Consider the following 25,210-nt stretch of genomic DNA (forward strand, 5'->3'; position numbering starts at 1 on the left):
GAATAGGAGAGTTTTTTATGGAACTTCCTCCTTTGGGAATTCCCCCTTTCATTTCCACCCTCTCTGACAACCCCAGACTCTGCCCTCTGAACCCTCAACCCAGTGAGCCTGTAGCTTTCCGCTTAAGTTCTAGCCACCTCACGATGTAAGCTCACTGCACAGCAGGACATAGAAATCTCCCTCCTTTCTTCTCTAGCAGCACAGCTCCGTGGATGAACCACAGTTTATCCAACTGGTCCCCCATCGGTGGACATTTATGTTGCTTCCCATCTTTGGTTATGACAGATGATCAGTCAGCCATTTTTTATTCCTCTTGCTACAGCCTCTCCAGCTGTGTGCAACATGCTAAACTCCAGAGATGGAGTGAAACCCTTCGTTTGCAAAAAAAAAAAAGGCCTCAGCCTCTAATAGATAGTTGCAAAAGTCCTGTCCTCTATACCATAATTGATTAGCTTGGATCGGGTCAGAGTTTATCCTGACAGAATTCTTCCAGAAAGTAGTCTTGCGGCGTCATCTTGACATATGCATACAGCGGATAGAGTCCCGCCACCATGTACAACCCACCACTGGTTGCCGAATTCAAACACACCTGGGACGTCCTCACTAGAACATCATACCCACTTCCTTCTCCCTCAAAAGTACACCACACCTCATCGGCCATGGGGAGGGCGTTTCTGAGGGAGGAGGAGTGTGTGCAGAATAGCCTTGCTCCATACGAAAGTGCCACACTGTCTGGTCTTTGCAGCCCTGAGTGGGAACGTGACTGGGGTGGAGAGGGCACGATGAGTTTGGCCATGTGGTCGTGACTCAACCTTCTCTCTGTATCACACAGCCACATCAGGTCACCAGGAGGGGAAAATGACCCATATGTACAAACCGCTTAGAATGGTGCCTGGCACATAGTAAGAGCTCAATAAAGACTGTTATGGTTGTTGCAATCTATAAAACAATAAAGGAAAATTGCACTGCTAGCCGTCCCGCAGGCAACTCCCCTTACAGGCATTTGTCTTGCAAAACAAGCCTCAGGAGAAGGGCAGAGGGAGAAATTGTATCCTGACATCTGGGATCAAAATTAAACTAGGCAGAATAGGAAATCCCCCTCTCCAAAACTGAAAGGGGGAAAACTCCACCCTACTCCTGCCTTTGAGGTGTCGTGAGTCTGTAATGGTCCTGTACGTTGCCCCGCTAGGCGGTTGCAAGACACACTTCAGAATTTCAGATGTGGTCATCAAGGTGCTTTGGTCCACCTTGCTTTCTCTGTTACATCTGCTGGCTAACAGGAGGCAAAAGCATTAGTCAAGGTCACCACCTGCCATAGAGAAGCGTCCCTTTGGCTGCTGATAAACGTGAGTGATTTCTCGGTAAGACAGGTCCTGGAAAGGGCACCTGTGCCTTTAAGAAGCAAGGTAAGGTCACTGTTAATCATATAACTTTATTGTGCTCCTGGGCTATAAGGCAAACATCCTCATTCTGCACGTCTGTTTTATGACGTCCATAAACACTGAATTGCCCGTGACTGTGCCCTGGGCCAGAAATGTCCTCTACCAGCTAGAGGGACTGGGCGAGCAAAAGTGGCACAGAGGTGAGTCCACCCCTCCTGCTTCCCTGGAGAAGAGGGGTGGCACCCTGAGGAGGAGGGAGGGGGCGGGGGCAGACAGGGAGTCGCCCTCGCCATCCCCCTAGGCAGAGCCCTGGACAAGAGTGGTAATCAATAACCTGCGCCCAATCTTCAGGGCCTCGAGGGTGTCCATCTGGCGCCTGGTAATGTGGGTTATTTTCCCTAATGCAAAGTAAAACACCCCTCTCTGAAGCGATAGCAGTGTTTGTTTGATAAATGCTTTGGGAGAATGCCTGTCAAGTACATATTTCTGGAAGGATGCTCGGTATCTCACTCCCTTGCTTCCGGGTGAGACAGGGGAAACCCCGCTCGCTCAGGGCCTCACGTCCACACTCGCAGCCCGGCCGTGGTGTTGGGCAACACGGGCCCACGCATCAGAGATGCGGACCTGCCGTGAACTCCCGGGAGACGCACACATGCCCCAGGGGGTCAGGTGCCCGGGCTGAGGTCCCCACGCCACCTGCCTTCTGCGTGCAGGTTTGGGGCCCGCATAGTACTAGGTTCCCGTTTGCATTCATTTGCTCAGGGGCAGAAAGGTACGTGCCCCGACCAGCGCAGGTGTGCAGGGGACAAAAGCACGGCTGTCACTGTTCGGGCTCCGCTCAGCACCAGGTGAAGTGAGATGCCTGGCCAATCGAGTTAGTGCATCACGTAAACTGCTCTTTAGAGCAGAATTTATAGGTTAGGCTGTCCTATTGATCAGTTAAACCAGATTTCCGTGCCATTCAGTGTGGGGGAGACGGGTTTTGTCTGAAACGAGGAAACAGCTCCCGGAAGGGCTGGGAGAGGCGGACGCGGGCCCCCTGAACCATCTGCCGTGGCCCAAGGAGCCGCCGGGTGGCAGCCTCTGGGCAGCGGCGCTTGTGGGCCTCCCCGGGTCCCCTGTGAGAGCAGCTGGGTAAGTGCTCTGGGGGAGGGGGCCCGTCCTGCCCCTGAGCCCCAGGAATGCCCTTGGCTCTATCCCCAGGGCTGGGTCCTGGGGCCCCGTGAAGGCACATCCGTGGCCTGAAGCCCAACTGATTTGGCCGCGTCCTAGCAGATGGACCTGGCCTCTGCCAAACTCTGAGATTGCCCTGGAACGAAAGGAACCTCTGCTGGGTGAGACTCCACCAGAAGCAACATTCATGCGCCGGTGCCCGTCACCTGAGAAGCCAGGGACAAGCGCCCCCGACGCCCTAACGTCGGCTGGTCCAGGAGTAAGAGGCAGAGGGCAAGGCTGCTGAAGCCTCCGTCCTTAGGACTGCTCATTTGGGCGGCCCGATCTGTCGCCCGTATTGGAGCCCTGCATGCCGAGGACGGAGTCCCAGTGAGCTTGGAGCGGCGCCCTTGAGGTCCCCCACTGTGCCCGGGGGCTGGGGACACTTCCAGATGGTCTAGCAGCCACTCGGCGGGAGCAGGTTTCTCCGGAGAGCATGCAGGTTGCCCATGGCCATGCGCTGGCTCTCCCCCGCCTCTGACGTGTGGGGCGGCAGTGGTTCATCCTGACTTTCCGTGCCCTCCAAGCCTGCGTCCCACCCTCCCCATTTCCCAACCCCAAAGAGCCGGCATAGCCAGTGCTGAGCCGCCAGCGTGCCTCATCACCGCCGGTCGTTCCTAAAGCAATGAAGAAATTCTCAAAGCAAGACACCTGAATACACTGTAGTTTTTTTAAATGCAATCTATGCCACACAGCGTTTAGGAGAAAGACATGGGTTTCCTACGCTCTGTCAGATTTTTCTGGTAGGGTGTGCCAGGAAGACCAACATTTGTGATTGGAAACCCTTTGTTGCCCCCACATTCCAGGGCTTTAGGGCTGTCCGAGGGTTCCAGAGGCGCGAGCGGAGTGCAGAGCACATTGAGCTCGGTGCAGGCAGGACGTGCCGCCCGGAGCCCAGCCTGCGCCCTGGGGGCCGGGACTCCCCGGGACAGGCAGGGAAGGAAGAAGGGGTGTCCCGGAGGATCTGGCCAGTAGCAGCAATGGCTAACACACATGAAATCACAATTCATTTTCAGTTCTGAAATCCGCTGGGAGGAAACGGCAACTCGCGGCAGGAATTCCAGTGAGCCAAGCTGGGGAGGGGGAGGCATCCATTTCCTGATCAGAGGGCTCTGTTTATGGATGTGTGGGTGTGGTTGGCCTTTGTGCGCACAAGCATTTTTGCCCCCGTCCCCTTGCAAAAGAATGCAGATTGTGCCATATCTGAAGCACTCAGGAGCCGCGGTGCTATCCCGGGTACTGTTTCAGGTAGGGCATCCGGTGTGAGCACCGTGACCCAGGTGACAGCGCCCAGGGGCTGTTCTCACGGAGAGCTCAGCCTCCCACCTGGGCCCTTTCTGCGAACTGTGGACACCTTGGTGTAGCTGTCGCATGGACCAGAGCACGAATGTCCACCCCTTGGACTGAACCGGAGGCAGAGAAGGTACAAGATGAAGGGACAGAAAACGTTACTACTGTGTGGGCTGGAAATGAAACGTTGGCATTAAAAGCCTGAGATGCTCAAAGGATCCCATCTCTAGAGTCCAAAGGGAAAAGGAGAATTGCTTCTTAGCTTTTTGAATCCATCCTCTCTATACAATTTTTTATTAAGCTTTTTATTTAAAAAAGATTATAGACTAGTACACAGTTGTAAGGAAAAATACAGCGAGAGCCCACGTACCCCTTACCCCTTTTCCCCCGTGGTAACATCTTTCCAAAGGTGGTAAGAAGCCACCGCCGGATTCTGCACATTGATATGGTCCAGAGGCAGAGCGTTCCGTCCCCATGGAGATTCTTCCTTCCGTAACCCCTGATAATCACTGGGTTCTCCATTTCTGTCATTTTGCCATTTCAAGAGCGTTCTACAAATGTGGCCATACAGTAGGTACCTTTAGGGACCGGCTTCTTTTACTCGGCGCGAGTCTCTGGAAATCCGTGAGGTTGTCGCGTGGTTCACTCACTAGCTCAGTTCTTTCTGCAACCGAGTAGTGCTTCCTGCTGTGGACGGACCATAGTTTGTCTAGCCGGCCACCCATCGAAGGGCTTCTGAGTTGTTTCCAGTTTGGGGCTATCACAAATAAAGCTGCTCTGAGCACCCTGTGCAGGTTTTCATCTCTCTGCCCTGGGGTGCAGTTACTAAGCCTACATTCCCATCAGCAAGGTGTGGGTAGTCCAGTTTCTCCACATCGTTACCAGCTTTGGGGGTTGTCGTAGTTTTTGTTTTTGTTTTTAATTTTAGCCTTTCTGACAAGTGTGCCATGATAGTTCACTGTGGTTTTAGTTTGCGTTTCCTAATGGCCCGAGATGCTCAGCATCTTTTCATGCGCTTGATCTCCCTCTGCATGTTTTCTTCAAAAAAAAAAAAAAAAAAAATGTCTGCTAGCATCTCTTGCCCCTTTTCAAATTGGGCTGTTTTTTGGGTTTTTTTTTTTTTTTTTACTGCTAAGGGGTTTTGGGGGGGCTTTGTTATCTGCAAAGTTTATTTCACAGAGCTTACTGTTGAGTTTTGACGGCTCTTTCCAAGCCTTGTATTCAAGTCTCTGTCGGATGCGGTTTGCACATATCTCCTCCCAGACCGTAGCTTGTCCTTTCATCCTCTGGCTGGTCTTCCTCAGAGAAAGGGCTTTACTTCTGATGAAATTCAGTTCACCCATTTTCCCTTTTATGGATGGTGTTTGTGATGTTGAATCTAAGAGCTCTGCCTGGCCCAAGAACCTGGATATTTTCTCCTTTTTTTTTTTTCCTAAAAGCTTTATAGTTTTGTATTTTATATCCATGGTCCATTTTGGATTAATTTTTATATAAACCATGAAGTTAAGGTCAAGTTTCATTTTTCTGCCTGTGAGTGTTCACTTGCTTCAGCACCATTTGCTGAAAAGTCTGTCTTTCCTGCATTGATTTGCCTTTACACACTGGTCAAAGTCAGTTGGGCATATCTGTATGGGCATATTTCTGGTTCTCTGTTCTGTTCCGTTGATATCTGTGTCTACCCCTCCACCGACATCCCACAGTCCTGATTATTATGGCTGTCTATGGGCTTACCTTGTTTTACTGTGCTTTGCTGATACTGCGTTTTTTACAAATTGAAGGTTTATGGTAAACCCGCATCAAGCAAGTCTGTCGGCACTATTTTTCCAGCAGCCTTTGCTCACTGTCTCTGTGTCACATTTCGGTAATTCTTGGAATAGTTCAAACTTCTTCATTATTATTATATTTGAATTGCTACAATTTCATGATAAAATTTTAACAGATGAGAAGTTTCTTCTTATGGATGAGCAAAGAAAGCGGTTCCTTTTTTTTTTTTTTAAGATTTTATTTAGTTATTTATTTGAGAGAGTGAGCAAGCATGAGCCAGGGGAGGAGTGGCAGAGGGAAAGGGAAAAGCAGACTCCCCACTGAGCAGGCAGCCCAGTGATGTGGGGCTCGATCCCAGAACTCTGGGATCATGACCTGAGCTGAAGGCAGACGCTTAAATGACTGAGCCACCTAGGCACCCCAAGAAAGTGGTTTCTTGAGATGACATCTATTCTTGGTAGATGCTGTGAAGATTGTTGAAATGACAACAAAGAGTTTAGAATATACGTAAACTGAGTTGATAAAGCAGAGGCAGAGTTTGAGAGGATTGACTCCAGTTTTGAAAGAAGTTCTACCTTGGGCAAAATGGTGCCAAACGGCACTGTATGCTATAGAGAAATCCTTCATGAAAGGAAGAGCCCACGGGTGCAGCAAAGTTCACTGCGGTCTTTTTTTTTTTTTTTTAAGGTTTTATTTATTTACTTTGACAGAGTGAGAGAGACAGCGAGAGAGGGAACACAAGCAGGGGGAGCGGGAGAGGGAGAAGCAGGCTTCCCGCGGAGCAGGGAGCCCGATGCGGGGCTCGATCCCAGGACCCTGGGATCACGACCTGAGCCGAAGGCAGACGCTTAACAACTGAGCCACCCAGGCGCCCCAACTGTGGTCTTATTTTAAAAAATTACCACAACCACCCCAGCCTTCAGCATCCACAGCCTGACCAGTCAGCAGCCATCCATACGGAGGCAGGACCCTCCACCAGCAAAAGGATTGGGACTCACTGAAAGCTCAGATGACAGAGTTTTTTAGCAATAAAGTATTTTTTAATTAGAGTATGTACATTTTTTAGACATCATGCTATTGCACACTTAATATACTGCAGTATAGTATAAACATAACTTTCATATACACTGGGAAACCGAACAATTCATTTTGACTCAGTTTTTGAGGAGGTCTGAACCTGTACCCATGATATCTCCAAGGTCTGCCTGTAATAGGTCTTAAAATCAGACTGATTCAACCCACTTTATATTCTTTTTTTAAATTGCTTTAGCTATTCTAGTTCCTTTGCGTTTCCATATAAAAGTTAGAATAATTGTGTCTATTTCTACAAAAATCTTGCTGGAATTTTGATAGGAATTATGTTAAACCATATATCAGTTTGGGGAGAATTGACATCTTCACTATGTGAAGTCTTCCAAACTGTGAGTATGGTATGTCTCTTCATTTATTTAGCTTTTTCTTTCTTTCTTTCATCGGTGTTTTGTAGTTTTCAGCATACAACTCGTGTATGTTCTGTTATATTTACACCTAAGTTTTTGGTTTTGGGGGTTTTTTTTTAGTGTTTATGCGGTAGTATTGTGATTTTAATTTCAGTGTCTACAGAGTCATTGCTAATATATGTAAATACAATCAATTTTGTATATATATCTTGTATCCTCTGACCTTGCTGAACTCATTTTTTAGTTCTAGGAGGGTTTTTTTGTAAATGCCTTAGAATTTTGTGTATACAATCATGTAATCAGCAAACAGAGATAGTTTTATTTCCTCCTTTCTGATCTGCTTGCCTTGTCGCACTGGCTAGAACTTCTAGAACTTCTAGCACAGTGTTTAATGAGCATAGTGAGAGCAGACATCCCTGCCTTGTCACAGTTTAAGCAAGAAGCTTTCAGTCTTTCACCTAGTGTGAGCTGTAGTTTTCTGGTAGGTGTTCTTCATCCACTGGAAGAAGGTCTCCTCTATTCCTGCTTCTCTGAGAGTTTATGAAATGAACAGATGTTAAATTTTTTTCAAATGTTTTTATAAACTGATATGATCATGTGTTTTTTTTTTCTTTAGCTATCAATATAGTAGATTACATTCATTGATTTTCAAATATCGAACCAGCCTTGCATCCCTGGAATTAACCCCATTTGATCTTGGTGTATAATCATTTTTTTATATTTTGCTGAATTCAAATAGCTAATATTGTGTTAAGGATTTTTACATCTGTATTCATGAGGAATAATGGTCTGTCCCTTTCTTTTTTTGTTGTCTTTGTCTGGATTTGGTATTAAGTTAATACCGGCTTTGTAAAATGAATCGGAAAGTGTTCCCTCCTCTTCTGTTTTCTGGAAGAAATTGTTTAGAAATGTGTTAATTCTTCTTTAAATAGGATTCTCCAGTGAAACCATCTGCACCAGGAAATTTTGTTGGGGGGGGGCTTTAAAATGAGAAATTCAATTTCCCTAATAGTTTAAGGCTGTTCAAATTACCTATTTCATGCTGGGTGAGTCTGGTAGTTCATGCTTTTCTAGGAATTGCTCCATTTTCCTCTAAGATTTCAAATTTCTGTGTGTAGAGTTGTATGTAGTGTTTCCTTATTATCCTTCAGGGTTTGTAGTCACATCCCCCCTTCATTCCTAATACTGCGAATCTGTGTCTTCTCTGTGTGGTATTTTTGCCAATCTTGCTAGAGATTTGTCAGTTTATTAATATTTTTAAATAACCAGCTCTTGGCTTCACTGATTTTCTGCATTGTTTTACTGTTTTCTTTTTCATTGATTTCTGTTCTTTATTACTTCCTTCCTTTCTTCTGCTCTTGCTGTGCGTTTATTTTGCTCTTCGTTTTCTAGGCTCTTAGATTATTGAGTTGAGTTTCTCCTCTCTTCTAATGTAAGCATTTAGTGCTATAAATGTCCCTTTCAGCACTGCATTATCTATGTCTCACAGAGTTTGGGTGTATTCTATTTTCATTTTCATTCAGTTCAGGGTCCATTTTTATTTCTTTTGAGATTTCCTCTCTGACCCATGAATTACTTAGGGGCGTATTGTTTAATTTCCAAGATTCTCCTATGATCTTTCTGTTACTGATTTCCAGTTGGATTCTCTTATGGTCAGAGACCATATTCTACATGGTTTCAGTTCTTTTAAATTTGTTGAGGTTTTCTTTGTGGTCCAGGATATGTCTTGGTCTGTCTTCGTCTATGCTTCCTAGGCATCTGAGAAGAATATGTGTTCTGCTGTCGTTATGTGGAGTGGTCTCTTTCTTGTTTGATGGGCTTCTCAATTTATGTCAAGTCTTCAAGGTCATTAACTCCCAAAGGTTATGCAATACATTATTTCTCCCAAGGATTTCAGAATAAGTGATCTAAAATCCTGCTGAGTTCACCAAGGAAGCCCGTGAAACTTTCTCACTGGTGGCTCTTGTCAGGGGAGTCACTTTCTCTTCCCTGGTATAGGGGTAGGCCTCCCTGAAGGATAGGGCCTTGGATCAGCTAGCAGCTCCACACAGGGCTCTATGAAAATTTTACTCTTACGGTTTTGAGAGATACAACAAGACATCATTTTTGTTCTTCTCATCCAGTCTTAGAATGCTAAAGCCAGAGAGAACCTTGGGTCATCACCCATTCATTTGGCAAGTGAAGGGATGAGAGGTTTCAAGAGGCTAATTTAGATTGATTGTTTTTTAATTACTTTTCATGAAATTAACATATGTTCATTATAGAAATGTGTTAGATATAGAGAAACAAAAATAAGAAAAAAGTTTATATATAATCTTACAACCAAAAAATAATTACTGTCATTATTTTGGAGTGTATCTTCCCAATGTCTTCAAAAATGAGATCACACTGTATTACTGTTTTACAATCTCTCTCTCTCTCTTTTTTTTTTTTTTTGCTTTAACAATAGACATGAACATTTTCCAGAATGTTATTTCTGATAGCAGAATGTATTTCCACAGACCAGATGTACCATCACTTATTTAATGTCTCCCTGATGGACACTTCGGCTGTTACGGTTTTCACTAGGTTAAATAACACAACGATGAACATTTTCTATGTGCGTACACGTCCTTCTTCCTAGGAATGGATCATTAGATCAGAACATGGGAACATTTTTTGCTCTTGAGCCCCATCACCAAACTGGATAATTGAGATTTTTTGTTCGTTTGGGTAGGTTTTGCTTGGTTTTCATTTGTTTGGGTTTTAGCAGAGGGCTAGCCAACAGAGAGTACATGACTCAGGAGCAAGTCTTATGTAGGTTCTCAGGGTTTTAGGGCGTGAACAAATGGCCACCTGGAGCCAGGGCCAGCTCTCTCCCTTCCCAGGAGCAGGGAGTGCTGGAAAGAACAGTGCCGTAAGCATCTGTGCTTTCCTATGAGGCCTCTGGCACGGGGCCCAGCCAGGAAACAGGAAAACTGGCAGGTTATATTCAGCCTGGGACCTGAACCTAGTGAAGCCACCACCCAGCCCAGGGTTACGTGCCAGGCAACAAAGGGACAAACTTGCTTACCCCAACCTGCTTCCTCTCTCCAGGACCTGCCATGAGATGAGAACACTGTGTTTTACATTTGAAATATGCCTTGAACTCACCTTGTCCTAGTAATTACCCCCATAAAGTGGAGCAGGGCACTAAGTGAAAACTTCCTGTATTTAGAGACGCAGTCCTGCCTGCTTTTTATGGCTGGTGCAGACTACAGGAGGACCAGGGTCCGGTCACTCTGCCGAGAGACCTCTGAGAGACGGGTTAGTGGGAGCAGGCCAGGAAGGGAAGGAGCGTCTGAAGGTGGACAGGAAGACTCCAGGCCCTGGAGAGGCCTTAGCGTGCTGACGGTGGGCCCGAGGGTCCCTCCAGGTAACCCAGGCAGCTCTGTGCCACAGCGTTGGGGCCATGACATTCCGATTCGGGCCACCATGATCCACAGACTTTTCCCCTTCTCCATCTGTCTTTCTTTTTTGGTCCGTAGAGAAAGAAGAATTAATCCAGAGTGTGCTGACCCAGGTGGCAGAGCAGTTCTCAAGGTACAGAATCTTCTAGACACATAGTCCCTGGAGAGGTATGCCTGTCTGTGCACGGCAGTGGTGGGCCCTCGCCCGGAGGCCATGTGGGCTGGCAGGCTCCGACACATCACTCACCTGGAGGAGTGGCCTTCCAGACGGAGTCCTTTTATGACTTCTGTAACGAAGCCAGGGCGGATGGGGGCCAGGAAGCAGTCCCCTTTTACCAAAGACCTCGGCAAGTGGGCACTTTGAGAGTGGGAGCTCGTGTTGCTGAGACTTTTCTCCACTGGCTCTTTGGGGACTCAGAGTTCAACCTATGAGAATTGACACCATTTTTTAAGTGGGCTTTAAAATAAGCATTGCCATGGAGATCCTGTGTAGACGTGGGACTTCTTTCCGTGATGAGTTATCCTACCAGGTCCAAAGGAATGCTTTCCATTGCTCAGTCACTGCACTGTGGTGTCTCACTGTCCCAGGGGCCTGCGGTGACACATCCTTAAAGGCCGAGTGGTTACAGTGAACGGGCTGGAGTCTGGAGAGGGCACACCGGGTCCCCTGCAGGGGTCTGTGCCCAGCAGGGCAGGGGGCGGGGGCCTGGGCCGTCCCTGCTGGGAGCAGGGGTTGGGGGGCCTCCCTGGAGAGCAGGTGTGGGGGAGTAAACACACCTGCCAGCCTTTTGTCATGGAAAACAGGCTCCGGGCGATCCTTTGAGGGTGTGTTTCTTTCCTCCCTGCCCTTCAGAGGCCTTGAGCGCCCTAGCGTCCTGTGCCCTCTACAGGGGTGAGCCCACGGAGAGGGGGGTGGAGCCCACTGGGAGGCCTCGCCCAGGGCAGGGGGTGCAGCAGAGGTTTGCCACGCCCATTTCAACTTTGAGAATTTTAAGAGTGATGACTTTTTTTTCATTCCTAGAGCATTTAAAATCAACGAACTGAAAGCAGAAGTCGCAAACCACTTGGCCGTGCTAGAGAAGCGAGTCGAATGTGAGTGCGGTTTCTGTTTCCTTTTTGCTTGTCTTTTAACCTCTGTTTAAATTAGCTGCGTCTCCCCCGGGGCTGAGTGGCGAGGGGAGGGAGGGAAAGCTGGAGGTACGTGGGAATGTCTTCTCTTTGTGAATGCTTAAAAATTACCTTTGATGCTAATGGAGGCGAGAGCAGTGAGCATCTGTTTATACTGTGAAAGTCGCTTGGTGACCAGTGACAGGTGAGGAGCGCACGGTGCCTCGGGCCGCCGCCCCTGCTCGGTAGCAGCACGTGGAGGCGCTCCTTCGGCGCAGAAGAGGACAGAATGAAAACTCGAAGCCCCCCAGACCTTGGGAGAGAGGACCTTCTGCTGCACATCTTAGTGTCTCTTTTTACATAAACGAGGCAAGCCAATACACACAACTGTTTGAGGAATATGCCTGCCAAATCGTTAGCTCTTGGTTCCCCGTCACCACTGAGGCAAGCAGAAAAACTTCCAGCAATCAAGGAGGGTTGGTTCGGGTCTTGACTCAGGGACCAAACAGCTGAAACTGGGAGGGGGACATCTTCCATCTCTCACCCTCTGTGTCCTCGTCCATGAAATAAGGAGCAGTGCTGGAATTCTCACGCTTCACGACTCCCCATCCAACTCACACATCTTTGTCAATGTCAAGGCAAAGGGCAGCCTGTTTATTAAGCTCAGGGATGACGAGACCAAACCCGAACCCAAGGCCGGCAGGGCTGTGGCGTCCCCGGACAGCATCTGGCTGATTCGTATTCACAGGACCCACTGAATGTCACTTTCCATATCTTGTATGAATTGCTTGGATTTTGTTTCAAGAAGAATACTCAGGATCATGCAAAAAGCTATTCACCTTAATAACTTGAAACGTGACTTACATAGTCCTACTTCTCAGAGTATGTTGGCATTCAGAAAATCCATTTGATATTCTGTCTTCAAAACCGATTTATTTTCTCCATTGATGACGAAGAAGCCACAAAGAGATTAAGTGACCCGCAGAAGCTCATCCAGCAAATTGGAAAAGTAAGTAAGACTGAGGTCCGGGCGGGGCCACTCGAGCCGTGCAGGATCCCCGGGGCACCTGGGAGGGCAGGTCGGGAAGCAGCCACACATGCCGGTTGCGGCTGCATTCAGCAGAAAAGGGGTTTCTTCCTAAAGGATTCTGGGGAGCTACCAGAAGGCTGGGAAGTCTCAGTAGCAGGGCTCGCTCGGTGACTATGCAGCAGGAGCAAGATCCCAAATGCCTCGCAGAGCTGATGCCGTGAGGATACCACATCTGAGCCCCAGACTCACGCTGTCTCCCCAGCACCCAGAGCTCTGTGCTCAGACCCCACTGTCCCCATGGCCACTGCTGCAGACATCAGGCTGCTTCCTCGTATACTGGCCACAGATCCGAAGTCTGGACGGAGCAGGACCGTGTGCCCATGCCCTGGCTGCAGGGGAGTGCGGTAGCTTCCTGTGGCTCTCTCAATGGAGTACCACAAACTGGGGACCTTAAAGCAACAGAAACGGACTGTCTCACCACTGTGGAGGCCAGAAGTCCCAGACCAGGAGGGCGGGAGGGGGTGCAGGGGGGCGGTCCTTCTGGAGGCTCCAAGGGAGAATATGCTCTGGCTACGGGCGGCTCCAGCAATCCTTGGCTTGTGGCCACATCACCTCAGACCACCTCGTCTTCACACAGCCCCTCCCGGAGTCTGTACGTCTCAGGCCTTGGGAGGACACCTGTCTTTGGATTTAAGGCCCACACTCATCCAGGATGATCTCGTCTGGAGAGCTTAATCTATATCTGCAGGAACCTTTCTCTAAATAAGGTCACATTCATGAGTTCCGGGGGTCAGGATGTAAGCATATATCCTTTTGGAGTACACAATTCAACCCACTACAGTGAGCGTTTGCAGTGGGAGGCAAGCTCAGCTTCCCAACGAGCCCCATAATGTAAGGAATTCTCCAGATGCTGTGGGAAAGGATTCAGCCAAAGAACACAAAAAGCATTTGCTGCTGATTCACCTTCTATGTTTACAGAAGCGCAGAGTCGCCCAGATGCACCCGGGGCCGGCAGGTGCCTCCCGCTTGGCCCCCTCTGGGCCCGTGCCAGCTTACCCCTCCCCGCCCCCTGCCCCGTGTCTCTCCCAGAAGCAGCACCAGCTCCTGCCTGTCCTTGCAAACAGGAAAGTTGAGAAGGCCATTAACGAATTTTCAAAACTCCTCCAGAACACTGTGTTGACCTCAGCTGCTGAGGCTTCTGGTATCTGGCCATGGAGACAGTGATCAGGCCGAGAAGTGTTTTGATTTTGCCTCCAAGCGGTGTGTGAACTGAGGACTACAGGACCCGGCACCTCGGACCTTCTCCCCTCGCTGGCCTGGCCCCAAATCCTCCAGAACTCGCTCTCCCTGTAGGCCCTCGTAAATCATGCAAATGCACACAGGTTACCTGGAGGGCGCCTTACCCCTCCATGCACGGGGCTCAGGCTGGCTGCATACACCGTGATTAGCCGTGTTGTTACTAGCCAGCTCCAGAGACCTGGGCACAGCAGGAACGGATCAAGGCAGCAAGAAGGGAGGAGAGAAAGGTCGAAGAGCCATGGGCCGAGATAGCGACTTGGCAGTGGTCAGGTGGGAGTGTGAGCAATGGATCCTTCCATAGCCCCAGCAACCCCACCTCCTGGCTGCCCCTCCCTAGTGGGAACACAGCCCCCCAAGGACATGCCCGTGACTGCGACAGACTCCCACGCTCATTGAACTCTGCCAGGCTTCAGGCGTGTTCTCCCCTGGCACTTCTGGCTGGCCCCTTCCCAGTCTCCAAGCCCCCTGCTCCCTAGCACAGAGCGGGCAGGGTGCCTCACCTGTGCTGAGCCCCAGGGCTGTGAGCTCCAAAAAGCCACCCAAACACAGCAGTTCCTTAACCCAAAGATGTGAGTATCCAGGGCATGGCAGGGACCTTGGAAGGTCCTTCTGAGGAGAAGGGTCCTGATGCAGACCCCTCACGCAGGTCCCATGGGAACTGGTCATCCCTGCTACTCAGACGGCAGTCCTGACCCTCCTGCGCACTAGGAGGGTTGTTGCCAGGTTTGCTGTACTGGGCCCGGGCCAGACACGGACTCTCACATGCACGCTCACATGCACGCACGCACATTGTACACACATGCTCACACATATAAACACATGCATGAACATGCAGAGACCTATGCACACAGCTGCTTGCACACAAGCTTATGCACATGCACACACGTAAACACATGTGTGAACGCGCAGAGACATGCACACAGCTGCTTGCCACATGCTTATGCACACACGTAAGCACATGTGTGAACATGCAGAGACATGCACACAGCTGCTTGCACAATGCACACATGCCTGCGTGCATGCTTACACACGTGTGAACACACGTGTGAACACACGGACATGTGCACTCAGCGGTTGCGCGCACACTTATGCACACGCGCGCACATGCTCATATGTAAGCACATGTGTGAACATGCAGAGACATGCACACACATGCCTGCACACATGCTTACACACAAGTGAACATGCAGGGGCATGTGCACACAGCTGCTTGCACACATGCACACATGTAAACGCTTACACGAAGATGCAGACACGCAGGCACACACACCCTCACACATACACACACCCCCACATGCACACCTCACGTGCATGCATGTGTAAACACAGAGACACACGCACACACGGAGGCACACGTGCTGTGTCTGGTACACGGGAGCTGCTATTTGTTGCTGTCTGTGCTTGAGCTGAAGGAGCCCTACGGCTGGGACTGGCCATGTCTAAGCCACATTATGCTGGTTTGACTTGTTTTAAGTGGATTTCCTGCTTTTTTTTTTTTTAACTTCTAAACATAATTCCTCTGAATCAAATATAAATATCTGAATTTCTCTTAATTCACTTTAGAAGCTTTTCTTCCTTTTTATCTAAGTCGTTTTCCTTCTTCAAGGGTGTCTGAGGTCTTGCTTAGGTTAGAAATTATTTCACAGACACGGGACACCCAGGTCCTCACCTCGCTTCCCGGTTGGAGATGAAACCTCATGGGGCCTCCACCTCCTTCCTTGTTTGTGGGATGTGGCCGCGGTGCCCAGCGCCCTGCTCCGGGGCCCAGGCCTGGACCAGACCCCAAACACCGGGAGAGCTGGCCCGCGGGACGGAGTTTAATGCCGGGTCACACAAACAACCCGGAAGACTCGAAGCGGAAACCCAAGCTGTTCTCTGTGTCACCCGGGACATGTGGCTTTTGCGCATTCTTTGCCGAACCCTCTGGAGGAAGTGTTGGAATACAGCTGTAGCCATACGTGTATTTAACGAACTTCCATGAGCTCTGCAGCTGAAGGAGGGTTTCGCCGGCTCTGGCGGCCTCTCGGGGGAGCCCAGCGAGCCGGTGGGGAAGGGGAGGGGGCAGAGCAGCCTCCGTGGCTTGTGCTATTGCCTCTGCCCACTGAACCCCTTCCCCAAAGCCGGCACCCCTCTTCCAGAATCATTCCCAGAGGTTCTCCTTCAGGGTGACCTGTGACTTGCAGAGTACCCCCCCCGCCCTTCATGACTCCCGAAGTCTTAGAGGGGACCGCCAGGCTCGCAGGGATGCTCCTTGTCGGGGGGACTCCAGCAGCCCTCCAGGGCTCTAGTTTGGGCTTCCGCTCTGTGCCCACCTGTTTAAAGTTTGCAGGTGGACAGATGAGGCTGCCCTGTAGGGACCTGACATCCAGCCTCACTGGAGAGCTGTCTCCAGGGTCTGTGCAGGACTTCTCAGGGGTAGGGCCCTGCTCCTAGGCCGGGCCCTCTCCCTCCTGTGGGACCGGGGCAATGCAGGGCTGGGACAGGCCAAAGCTAAGCTGTGGAATCTTCCAGAAATGGCCTGGAAGGGGCGGGAGCAGCGGTGGCGGGTGCGTGGTGCTCCGGCTGCCGCCCCCGCCCCCGGACCCCCCCACCCCCTGTGTTCTGCCTTTAATCCTGTGACATGTTTGTTCTGTCCATTGATTAATGCCCAACTTTGCCATCTTGTTACTCATTATCAATTTCCTTGGCAACGGGGCTCTTCATAAGCGTAATCGCCATGAATTCTGAATCTCTGGGATTCAAATTAGTGATATTGTTCTGTGTCGCCCAAAAGTCTGAATTTGAACATCACCCCCTAGTAAATGGCCCGGAAATCTGATCTACATGAACCAATATTGAATAATCAAAACTTACACACCCACCAAAAGCCATGAGCCAGGAGGCAGCTGCTAACACCGGGCGTGTCCTAAATTTACTGATGACAGTAAAAAGCAAATGAGAAAACACAAGCAGCATGATCCCAATTTTGTCTTTTTAAAACTCGGGATGGACAGATAGCTGTTGCCAACGCACGGGGGTGGGAGAGAAACGCCTGGAAAGATCCACACCACTGTACATAATAAATGGGTTGTTCTCTGGGCCAGTAGGACTGTAGATAAATTTTACAACATTCTTCTCGGAGATGCTCTGCATTTCCTGTGTATGTTTAAAATGCAGTAAATGTAACCGCGGACTTCGGCAGGCACAGCCACCCTGTTTGGACTTTATACTGCTTGTTTATTTGCTTTGAGGATCGAAGTCTATACCACATACCAGAACTCTTCTCCAGAACTGCTTACTTTCTGGAAATGTCTGCCCTTCACATGTCAACAAGACTGAGCTCCTTCCCACGGACATTGAATCTGCCATGTGCTGAGGTCAGCGTCCCCGCGGCAGATGCAGCTGGAACTGTGGCTCCCCTGCGTGCCAGCCTCCTGCAGTGTGGCCCAGGGCCTGGACACGGCCCTCTGGGAGGTCCAAACCAGAAGGGGTGGGAGCTGGTGTGCTTTTCTCCAAGAAGGACCTTTGGCTTCCAGCCACTTCCCAATGGGGTCCATGATGCAAGGAAGCGCAAAGAACACCCCGTTCCAGAAGGCGGTTGTGGGCTCTTAGTGAGGGAGTGGACCATCCCCGAGGTCGAATTCTCTGTGTTTCCCCACCTGGCTGGTCCCAACCCCTTGCACTGACAGCCCTGGGCTTTGGTCCCGTGTCCTGCGGGGGGGGAGCCTTCGGTACAACATCCCCCGAGTGGCACAGAAGCAAGTCACCAAAACCACGTCCGAATATCAGATCCTCCAGATTCCCACCACTTTGGGCAGAAAGAAGCAATATTTTTGGTAGCCTTGCCCCCACCTGAATCCTGACCCTGGAAATGCTTGGAAAACTGCCCCGGGGAGCTTGGGGTTCAGGCAGGTTGCCTTGCGTTTCTCCTCTGCAGACACTTGTCGTGGGAGGGGGTTGTTTTTCCTGGAGAAATCATTCGCATCGTATTTTTAGGTATTCAGACCACGCTTGAGTAAAAAGGGGACTACAGTAGCATCGTGGGTAGTATCTTTTTGCATGAAAATTGAGGTGTGATTGCAGAGTCGCAAAGCAAATCTCTTCTGTTCCCTAAAAGCTGACTTGAACCTGAAAACCTCTGTGAAGCCACTTGCTCAGTAGCAGTATTTCTGGGCTACGTGTGCACCCGCCAGAGTGAAGGTCTTGAAGCTGAGCGCTCGCTGGGAGGCATGAGCTCCAGTTCGTTCTTGGGGGAACAGTGGTGTCCGGACTTTGTAGGCCCTCTTCTGCAGGGGGCTGTGAGAACGTGAGCGAGCCCGGCTCTGCTCACCCTTGGCCGGCCCTGTTCGCGTCCCCCCACATGAAGTCCACACCTTCTCCCGGTTAACTGCTCCAGTGGGACCTTAAAATGGGAAGGTTTTATAGCAATATGAGCTCATCCTTGCCAGGAAGGCTGGGGTGTTGCCCCCCGAGCTTCTGGTCATGTTTTCATGCACTGTGGCCTTATTTCCTCCTCTTCTTTCTGGGATAAGAGATTTCTTTGTCCCCTGTCCCCAGCTGGTGCTTGGAGGCCTGGAGACAGAAAGTGGGGAGTGGGTGCAGGAAGACTCGGGATTGTGGGGAGGGGAGCAGGGGCTCTGCCCTGCAGAAACCGCAGGGAGGGGTGCGGCGGTTCATGCTGGCTCCAGACGGGACAGGCCCACCAGGCCAGAGTCCTTGCCCCTGAGCTGCCGGCACCCTCCGCAGCAGGGACCCCGGCAGGGGCCAGAGCCAGCTTTCTCGCGGGGCCAGTCCCAGTCACCAGCCTCTCAGGGTCCTCTGCGTGTCTCCATGGCAACCCCCTTGTTTTTCTTTGTCCCAGTGGAAGGCCTGAAAGTGGTGGAGATCGAGAAATGCAAGAGTGACATCAAGAAGATGCGGGAAGAGCTGGTGGCCAGAAGCAGCAGGTAAGGTCAGGCCTGGGGAGAGCGGCCCTGCACATGGGCCCGGGGAGGGGGTGGCTCTGGGCTGCTCCCCCCGACGCGCTGCGGCAGAGCCGGACCCAGCTCCGGCCGGGGTGAGCGCAGGGCGGAGGTAGCCCGGCTCCGGCTGGGGTGGGCTTGTCAACTGCACAGTCTTAGATGGAGGTGAGGACGATGGCTTCATTTAAAGGGGGAATAATCCTCCCGCAGATCAAAGTGTTAGGACTCACTTATCCAGCCTGAGAGAAGCTGGCATTGATTTTTAAAGAAAGGGCCCGATAAGAGGAAAAGGCATTTGGCTCACGGGGAGGGTGTCCTGGTGCCCGGAGGCCATGCTCCTGTGTGGACTTCCCCAGAGCTCAGAATAGCAGGGCACAGGGGAGATGCCACAGGGCCTCTGGCCATTCTCCACACAGAGATCACCTGTCGTGCAGAACGAGGGGTTCTCCCCTGGGGAGCAGAAATTCGTGGAAAAAAACACCCCGGGCTTCCTTACACCCCCTTGAAGGCAGGTGTTTGTACAGGACCCTCTGCCAAAACTGTGGTCCCAGCAAGCATTCGGCGTGACAGCAGAGATGAATGGGGGGGGGGGGTGGCGCGGGCATGGAGCGTGTAAGTGTGGGGAGCTCGGTGGCATTTAGTGGGGACAAGGAACCGAAAACTAGCCCTGCGCACCCCCCTAGACTGTCCCTGAAAGCTCACCTCCCAGTTTGAAGATCATTCCCGGGTCTTAAAACGTTGAGGGTGACCAGCTTAGTGAGGGAGGCCAGCCGCGTGGAAGGCTCTTTGAAGGCAGGAGGTGAAAGGGAAGCTGACGGTCCCATGCGAAGCCGAGGGGCTGGCTGGCCTCGGCCGGGCTCGAAGCCACGTTAGTGTGGTCTTACAGGGACCACGCCACGTTTCTATCATAACCACTTGGCACCTGATATGGATTTGGAGATGTCTCATCCCATGTGATTTGGAAAAGTCAGGGTGAAGGACTTTGTGAAAATTTGCAGAAAATTGCGAGTGAATAATTCATGCTGGACACATCCCCTTAGTGAGAGGCTCTTTGGGGGCAGGAGCCAGAGGCCGTCGTGGGACCGGCTACGGGCCCGGGAGTCGGCTGGGCCAGGCTCAGCAGGCCGGAGGATGCTCAGGCCCTCTGCGGCCGGGGTCACGTAGTCGCCCTCTAGCTGCCACGCGCCCTGGCCAGAGTGGGTGTGTCCTGGGCAGCAATGGGGCCCCTGAGGTCCCTTCCCGCCTCCGTGGGCGTCACCTCACTCACAAACATGCCGACCTGTGAGCCCACAGAGCACCTGCGGGAGGCTTTTTAGAAGGCAGCCACTTGCCCCTCCTCGAATGACTAAGGCCTGCCGCCTGCCCAGAGCCGCCTCGCTGGCCCCGTCCCTGCCCCCGCGTTCCGAGGGGCTCCCTCCAGCTCCTGCACCTTCCTCCCATCCCGGGGAGGAGGGGCGTGTGCCGTCCTGGGGCTCCTGCCACCCGGATTGCCGAGGGAAGAGCTCGCCGGGTCCGGGTTGTCCCGGCGTCCTGTGGTGGCCACAAGAGCACCACGGTCCGGGGGCCTGAAACAACAGAACCGATGGCCAGAAGTCAGAGACCAAGGTGTCCACAAGGCCACGCTCCGTCTGAAGGCTCCAGGGCGGATCTAGTCCAGCCCCTCTCGGAAGCTTCTGGCGGCTGTTAGCAGCCCTGGGGGCTCCTGGCTGGTCTGTGCGTTACTGCAGTCCCGGCCTTCACACGGCCTTCTCCCTGCGTGTGTCTCTGTGCCCAGATGTCCCTTTCTTAAAGGACAACTGTCTTCTTGGATTAGGGCCCACTGCCCCAGTGTGGCCACGTGTGAAGTCATGACACCTGGGATGACCCTCCTTCCAAAGGAAGTCACGTGCCCAGTCCTGGGGCTTAGGACTGCCCCTTCTCACTTTTGGAGGACATAATTCAACCCACACAATAGCACGAGGGGGGATACTCCCAATTTTAGAGCACATGGGACGAAGCCTCCCCGCCGGGAGCCAAGAGGCAAACCGTGACCCACCGGCACCCGTGTAGCCCAGTGGGCAGAGCCGAGGCGTGGCGGGTGCCTGGGCCCAGCCGAGGGTTGAAGCGCTCTCCCTCGCCGCCCAAAAAGTCCATTTTTAGAGCTCCCGGTGCCGTAATCCAAAGAGAAGCCTTCCCGGTGCCCTAACTGCTTCTAGAGGCGATGTTCTCGGCAGACGGTATTCACAGCATCCCACGGAGGTGAGAGACGGGTAGGTGTGACTCTTTAGTCACAAACAGACGGGGTAAAGCTCTCAAACGTTGCTGACACGTTTAGGAAAAAAAACCAGGTGGCCTGGGCCCGGGTCTAACCCACAGCCAGGCCACCTGCCCCGGGCCCTTCTGGGCCCCACACAAATGGCCCTTCCCTTTGCTTTACGGAGACGTGAACTCAGATGGCCAACAGGAAGCCACGGGCATCCCCCCGTCTCTGTTGTCTGCAAGGTTCCGTTTTAACCACGCAGGGATGCCGTGCGGCATGTCAGCGTCCCCGGCACCAGGCTCCTCCACACAGGGCTTCGCTTGGGCTGGGGGCAGAAACAGGCACCCCACACAGCTCTGGTTCCTGGCTATCAACCCGGCTAGACGGCGGTCGGCCTCCCTGGGGGGACAGATTCTGCCCCGTGCCCGCACAGATGGCTAACGAGCCTGAAGGGCGGCCCCACGACCGCCCCCCCACGAGCACCACCCAGCTGGGCCTCCGTGCCAGGGGCCCTCCGGCTCTGGGACGCCCCCAGACCAGGCCGTGCGCCTCCGAGACACACGCCTTGGGTTTCCCCGGGTCCAGTTTCCTGCCTAGCTGTGCAGAGTGGAGCTTGCTGCTTCACCCCAGGTGGGGGAGGGCTCCCCAGGGCTCCGGGGGCTCCAGTCTCCACTTCCATCCCGAACAAATGACCTTGTCCACCAGACGAGCCACGGGGTGGGGCGCTGGGAGCCCAGGAAATGAAAGCAAAAATGAGCCCCAAATAGAATGAAAAGAAAAGGCACCATGCCAGGGGCTCTGTCGCTGGAGGAGGCTGGTTCCCGTGGCAACGGGGCACAGAGGGAGCAGGCGGGCCGCCTGGCCGAGGTGGGGGAGGGTGGCGGGAGGCGCCAGGCACGCAGCAGATGCTCCTGACACCGGGATTTTCAAGGAAGCAACTGGATTCCAGCAGGCGAACCATCTTGCTTTGTGCAAGCTTCCCCTCCCCGCCCCCCCAGGAAATACGGCCTTCGTACACGACACGTGTGGGGATGTCTGCACGGGAGAGGCTAAGCGCAGGGAAGACAGGGTGATGCTGTGGTCTCCGTTCTCAAGGACACAGACCAAGCTCGTCACTGCTCAGAAACGTGTGGGGGGCGACTTCTCATTTATAGGGCAGCAATGGGAGACACCTACCTGGTTGGTGCCTTTTAGAGGTTCACGGGTTACTTTTGCTGAATCTGTGTTAAAATCCCCTCCCCACACGACGTCTGATGAGTTTTGTAAGCATCGCGTTGAGGGAAAGAATAGCAGGACGCCCAGAAAATTGTACTGAAGGCTCCTTTATCAGAAAGGACACAGAGGTATTACTCTGAGTTTGCAAGTAGCGGAGCCCCCAGGTAAAACCTCCAGACTGTACAGATGAGGGGGCAAGCCCCACCTGAAATCTGGATGCCGAGCTGCCCCGATGTGTTTCTGTGTATAGAGACCTCCTTTTGAAAAGAAATACTGTGTTGTAATCTTTTTTTCACTTACTACACTGTGAGCAATAAATGGATCAAATTTGAACCAACATCCAGTTCATACGTTTTCCCAGGAAGCCACAATGCACGCTCATCTCAGCCCACCAAATGTGTTCTCTTCTCCTCGAACCTTGGTAGATTTTTTTTTTTTTTGCATTACCTTTCAGCCCATACTGTATACAACATTTCTTTTTCCTCTTTCCCCAAAAACCTTTTTACTTCACATAATACGTGTCAATATCTTAACACATAACAGTCCGTCTTGTTGACGTACAGTGATGGTTTAAATTATTTCCCTCTCAGCAACATTGAGGTGGCTTCTGGTTTATTGTGTTTTTACAACAGATGACGTTGCAGTGAATACCTTCATGCACAGAGTGGTTTGCTAGCATCTGGTTCTTTTCTTAAAATACATTCCCCAGCATAGACGTACAGGCTTAAAGGATAGGAATGTCTCATGGCTCTTACTATGCGGGGTATTGAAGTGCTCTCCCAGGAGACAGGACGTGATCTACAAAGTGTGTAACGTCTGAGGATAAGGGAGTATGTTCCCTTCCAGGAAGGGAGGGTTCCCAGGTGGGGAGAGGGCCACATCCAGCCCCGGGTACCACCGGGCTCAGCACACTCCCCCCTGATGCTGGACGGTAGCTTCCCTCCAGAGTACACCTGGCTGGATTTGTTCTGTCCTTTTGGGGGGGAGGGGGCACCTCGATACTTAGAAGTGAAGGGAAACAGAGTCAGGAGCCCGATAGCAAATTAATCTCTAAAGGTAGGTACGGGGGGAAGCTGGAAACATCCTAAAAGTCCATGGTGGGGATTGGATTGGCAGCACGGCACCCCCCCAGAGGCACCCCAGAAGGACGTGCCCTTGACACCGAGCTCTGGGGAGCAACAAGCAGAGAGTTTGCCTTGAGCAAGGTGAAGAAAACAAGTAGCAAAAGAGTAAGTTTGAGACAGTTCCATTTTTGTTAAAAATCCAAGGCACTGTCCCTGTGTGTCCATGCCTAGGAAAATTCTGGAAGGATACCCCAAACTTAACAGAAGGTATTTCCAGGGTGTGAGATTGAAAGGAAAGAAGTAGGTAACGTGGGGGCTTGCTTTAAAAAAAACAAAAAAAAAAACAAAAAACTTTGCCTACTTCCTCCTTGTTTGAATTTTTTAAAATAAAAATGTTTTTACTTGCATCATCAAAAGATTTTTTAGGAATTTGCCTAAAATGAAGGTAACGTGTTTTTGGAGAGCTACAACATCCCAGGTCCAGGCGGGGTCCCGGTGGGTTAGCACTGACAGGTCACTGGCTTGCTAACAAGACCAAGGGGTGTGTGGGGTCTGGGTTTGGCTGGGGCTTCTTTGGTGTCACTCTGAGGAGGGGCCCCGGCAGACCCCTCGTCCGAAGCGGCCATCCCAGAACTGATCCTGACTGTCCTCCTGCAGGACCAGCTGTCCCTGTAAGTACAGTTTTGTGGATAACAGCAAGAAACTGACAACTCGGCGTGATGTCCCCACGTATCCCAAGGTGAGAGGACACTCGGGCCCTGGAGAAATGGCAGGTGTGCGCCCCCGGCCGGGCCCCCCACCCCCAGCCACCCCGACTTCCTGGCCAGGCCCCCCTCTGTCCGCACGTTTGCAAATGCAGCTCCCACCCTGGCCCTGGGCCGTGCGACACCCGCTTGCCGTTCTCAGGCCCAGTACTTTTTCTCTTCGCCGGGTGCTAGCCGCGGGGGCCCCCAGGCCGGCAGGTCACGGCCCCTCCCCGCTGTCCACCCCTTGCCCACTCGGTGAGGGTGTTCACACTCATACGTTACTGTAAGGAGCTTCCATTTCTAAAATCACCTAAAATCGGCCTCACTGGATCTCCTGTCCTGAACAGTGTGGAGCTATCATGAGAAGTTTTGCTTTTCCGCCTCCAGAGGTTTCTCCATTGCAAGAGTCCAAGCCCTAGTGGAGGCCCCAGTGACCGGGGAGTTGGGCGGGTGGGCTTCAAACCGCCACAGAGAAGGGTCTTGTGATGTCGGTCACTGTCTCGGCCATGCTTTCAGCTGAGTCAGCGAGACCCTGGCCTGGCCGACTGTCCACACACACTTCCGCTAAGAGTCAGGCTTCCGTGTGCTGGCGCAGGGACAGGCTTCCCGGGCCCAGCGTGGGGCACACCCCCCCCCGCCACTGCCCACGGTCCTCGTGGGGACAAAGAGCCTCCCAGAGCCGCCCTGTGAGGGGTTCCCCCCACCCGCTTCCAAATATGTGCAACATATTGTCTGAGGTCTTCAGATGGACACTAGGGCCTCTTCCCACAAGAAGACATGACCCGCGTCTCCCGATCCTGCCCCAGGGGCCCACAAGGCCCAGCCAACGGCCAACATGAAAGGTGTCCATCCTCCATAGCAAAATCCTTATACGAAACCAAACAGGTGCCCCCGGCTGACTCGGTCAGTTAGGCATCTGACTCTTGGTTTTGGCTCAGGTCATGGTCTCAGGGCCCTGGGATCGAGCCCCACGTCGGGGTCTGCACTCAGCGGGGAGCCTGCTTGAGATTCACTCTCCCTCTGCTCCTCCCCCTGCTCTCTCTTTCTAAATAATA

General features: G+C 51.9%; 1 protein-coding gene across 4 annotated transcripts in view; it reads left to right on the forward strand.

The window, feature by feature from the left end:
- Positions 1–25,210, forward strand: part of PDE9A (phosphodiesterase 9A) — a 97,894-nt gene that overhangs the window by 55,509 nt on the left and 17,175 nt on the right. For 3 of the 4 annotated variants that reach the window (XM_027586798.2, XM_027586795.2, XM_027586796.2), the window contains exons 5-9: positions 10,284–10,481; positions 10,594–10,648; positions 11,537–11,607; positions 18,792–18,876; positions 24,067–24,148. In XM_027586798.2, the coding sequence (XP_027442599.1) occupies positions 10,284–10,481; positions 10,594–10,648; positions 11,537–11,607; positions 18,792–18,876; positions 24,067–24,148 (491 nt within the window). The remainder of the gene's footprint in view (positions 1–10,283; positions 10,482–10,593; positions 10,649–11,536; positions 11,608–18,791; positions 18,877–24,066; positions 24,149–25,210) is intronic. The other variant, XM_027586799.1, reaches the window with a different exon arrangement.

Source organism: Zalophus californianus, chromosome 1, assembly GCF_009762305.2.
Source record: "Zalophus californianus isolate mZalCal1 chromosome 1, mZalCal1.pri.v2, whole genome shotgun sequence".
NCBI lineage: Eukaryota > Metazoa > Chordata > Mammalia > Carnivora > Otariidae > Zalophus > Zalophus californianus.